Source organism: Condylura cristata, unplaced genomic scaffold (assembly GCF_000260355.1).
Source record: "Condylura cristata isolate star-nosed mole 26May11 unplaced genomic scaffold, ConCri1.0 scaffold00021, whole genome shotgun sequence".
Lineage (NCBI taxonomy): Eukaryota > Metazoa > Chordata > Mammalia > Eulipotyphla > Talpidae > Condylura > Condylura cristata.
Window position 1 is genome coordinate 30343163 of NW_004567122.1, and position 3298 is coordinate 30346460.

The following is a 3298-nucleotide window of genomic DNA, read 5'->3' on the forward strand; positions in this document are numbered from 1 at the left end:
CAGCAGAGGCGGCCGCGGGTGTGCTCGGGAGAAGGGCCGCCCAAGGCTGACCTCATGGCCTTCAGCCCCAGCCTGCCTCCGGGTCCCAGTTCTGCAGAAAGCGTGAGTCTCATAATCATATTGTCATGTCATTAACAGAAGATTTTCCCACTCTGGTTTCTAGAATTACTATTTTATTCTTAAATTTGTTGCTCTATTGATTTTATTCGTATACTTGTAATTATGGCTATGTTTGAAACCTGCTTTCATTTAAGACAATTCCTTGCGCTGTATCTAGTGTCTTTTTCAGTAACAACCTATCCAAAACGGTTTTTCAGGTTGGAGAAAAGGATTCACTTTCTTTGCGCAGTGGAATATCTTTTTAATGTTAAAATTTGTAAGCATAATTTAATTTCTTAGGAAATACTGTACAAGGCTATGCGTACAGCTTTTCAATGATATCTTCAAATTCTCATCGAATTAAAATAGAAATATGTTAATGTGTTATGTTATTTTGCTCTTCTTTCTTCTCATTGAACATCAGTTGTATTAGTTTTCTTTATACATCGATTTAACTTATTTTCTTAACATTTGACTAATTGAGAATTCTTTTCAGTTTGCCTAACAGCTGATCTTGGCATACTCATGCTGATTTTTTTTTTAAAGACTTTATTTTATTTGTGCATACAGAACTGGGATACAGGCCAGAGATGTGGAGGGTGAGAGAATTCACCAGAGACAGAGTGGAGTGCAGAACAGGCAGATCAACGAAATACACTGCTGAGGGGAGCAGCGGGCGGGTCAGGAGAGGTCTGCCACGCCATGTGGTCACCTCCGGGGCAGGCGGGAATCGAACTCATGAGGAAGCGGCTTTAGATTCTCAGTGCAGTGCTTTAACCCGCTGCGCCACCAGGGAGGGCCCTCATGCTGATTTTTAAAAAGATTTACTTTAAATGTATACACAAGTGGTGTACAGGCCAGAGGTGTGAGGGGCAAGAACGTTCACCAGAGAGATTGGGGAGTAGAACTTGCAGATTGGGGAGTAGAACTTGCAGATTGACAGAAATACACTGCTGAGAGGAGCAGCTGGTCAGGAGAGGTCTGCCATGCCATGTAGAACACTTTCTGGCCTAGGTTTGAACTTGACTGCAGTGGCTGCAGATAGCTTTATGGTGTTGTGCTTTAACCCTTTGTACCACCGTAGAGGGCCTTCATGATGATTTTATATTTATTTGAATTTTACTTTAAACAGTTTCAGCATCTTCATTTTATTCATTTTTCAATATGAAAAATTTTTACCTAGTTCAGAATGTTTCTCTTCTAACTGCAATATAAAGATATTTAATTTATCTCCTTGAATATTCCTAATGTTGTGTTTTCTTGCTTATCGTATAAGAAATATTTTCTTTATATGTAAAAAAGCTCCCCTCCCTTATTTTAAGCATAATATTCATGTTGCTTTTCCTCTTGTTTCCTCGACTTAACCAATTTCATATGACCTGAGTACTGGTGAACATAACATAATACTTAATGAGATTCTCCATTCTTTTTTTCTAGATCTATGATACCCCATTTTTTTTACATATAGTTTTTCCTTTAGCATTACATCAAAGTATATTGGAACAATGACTAGTTTTTCTCCAATTTGCACCTTTTCAACTTCCAAGTTTTCTCATATTAGTGAGAAGTAATTGTGAATTTTCACAGAGGGTAATTCTTAGCATAAATGTGTCCAAAGGTTTTGAATTTTTTGTTACCATTTATTTTTAGGTTTTAAAAAGTGACTTATATCAGTTCTTCAAAACATAATACACAAGATTGCCATTGAAAATAATACTGGATATGACAGCTTTTGTTTACATCTCAGGTCATATGAAATTGGTTCAAATATTTTGTCATTTCCAATTTAGAGCATTCAGTAAGAGTTGTACTCCCAAAGATAAATGTGGTGGCATGTGTGCATTTTGCACACTTTGAATATGGCGGGAAGCAAAAGGAGTAATGAAAATATGCATTAATAACATTAGACTGTTCATACCATCAAAATAAAATGTGAATTCTATAGGTATGAATTGGGAGGCTACTAATGATTTCTTATCATAATCTTCAAGTTTTAATCAAGTTATTTTCTAGAAGTCATGAGCAAATATGTGAAAATGAGCAGGAGAAGCATAGCAAGAGGTAATATGTGGCATGGGGACTTTCTTGAATAAAAATCTGTTTGACATATTGGAAATGAGTAAGAATATTTAAAGAAGGTAAAAGGCTAAGATTGAGAAAAAAAGATTCTTTTGAGCAACTGAAGTGTTAGGCAACACAGAGCAATGGCTAAAAGTTACAAGGGAAATTACTAGTCACAGCAAAGAAAGTGAAGAGAACTGTTCTGAGGGGTAAGCCTTGTGTAATCAGCAAAAAATCACAACATGGAAACAATGTGCACTAAATTTACTTTTTCATTATTATTCCATTTTTAAGGAAGGTAAACTTCACGTGATGTATTTGACATTCATTGAATGAAGAAAGAGTGAACTGCAATAATCTAACATTTTAAAATTTCAAATGAATTTGTCAAGTTTAAATACATTCTTTTCTTAAAGCAAAATAAAATAACTTCTGGGAGAGAAATACATAGACATGTTGCTTCTCTACACAAGTTGTGTAGAATAGTTTGCACTTCTAATTCCCAAGTATAGTTCAGATCATGCTCAAATTTATTAAAATGATTAATACTAGTACTGAAATTTTGGGGAGGAAAATTACCTCTCTACACATAATCAGATCCCTTACCCTATTCTAAGTTGAAAAAAGAAGACAGGAGATGAAACAAAATGCATCTGAAAATTACAAAAGTGATACTTACCTTTTAAATAGGTAAATACATATATTTTTAAAATTCAAAAATTAGAGCATTGTGCAGGTATGCGAGTTAGTTTTTAACTTACCCTTTGAGCCGCATGATGTCGCTGTCTACCAGGAATTACATCTAGCTATATCCAAGTCCATTCTTCCTGTTTCTGCATGTTTCCGCGGATACTGAGTGATGGCCATCGCAGAAGAATGATATTAAGAGGAAGGATCATAAAGATTTTCATCTTAAGAGTGAAACACAGAGATCGGCTCATGGAAATAAAAGAAGTTTTTGACATGCTTATTAAGCCGGAATACCGAGTGGGATCCCGCTTTCTGCTACTCTCCTTTCTGCTGCTGTCAGTCTGGGAGGTGGAGAGCGGCCAGGTCCGCTACTCGGTCCCCGAGGAGGCCAAACACGGCACCTTCGTGGGCCGCATCGCCCAGGACCTGGGGCTGGAGCTGGCCGACC

General features: G+C 36.9%; 1 protein-coding gene across 1 annotated transcript in view; it reads left to right on the plus strand.

Annotated features, from left to right (window-relative positions):
- The window catches only part of LOC101623200 (protocadherin gamma-A10-like), a 24600-nt gene that overhangs the window by 8732 nt on the left and 12570 nt on the right, over positions 1–3298 (plus strand). The window contains exons 4-5 of the mRNA XM_012727758.1: positions 4–102; positions 3136–3291. Of these exons, the coding sequence (XP_012583212.1) occupies positions 4–102; positions 3136–3291 (255 nt within the window). The remainder of the gene's footprint in view (positions 1–3; positions 103–3135; positions 3292–3298) is intronic.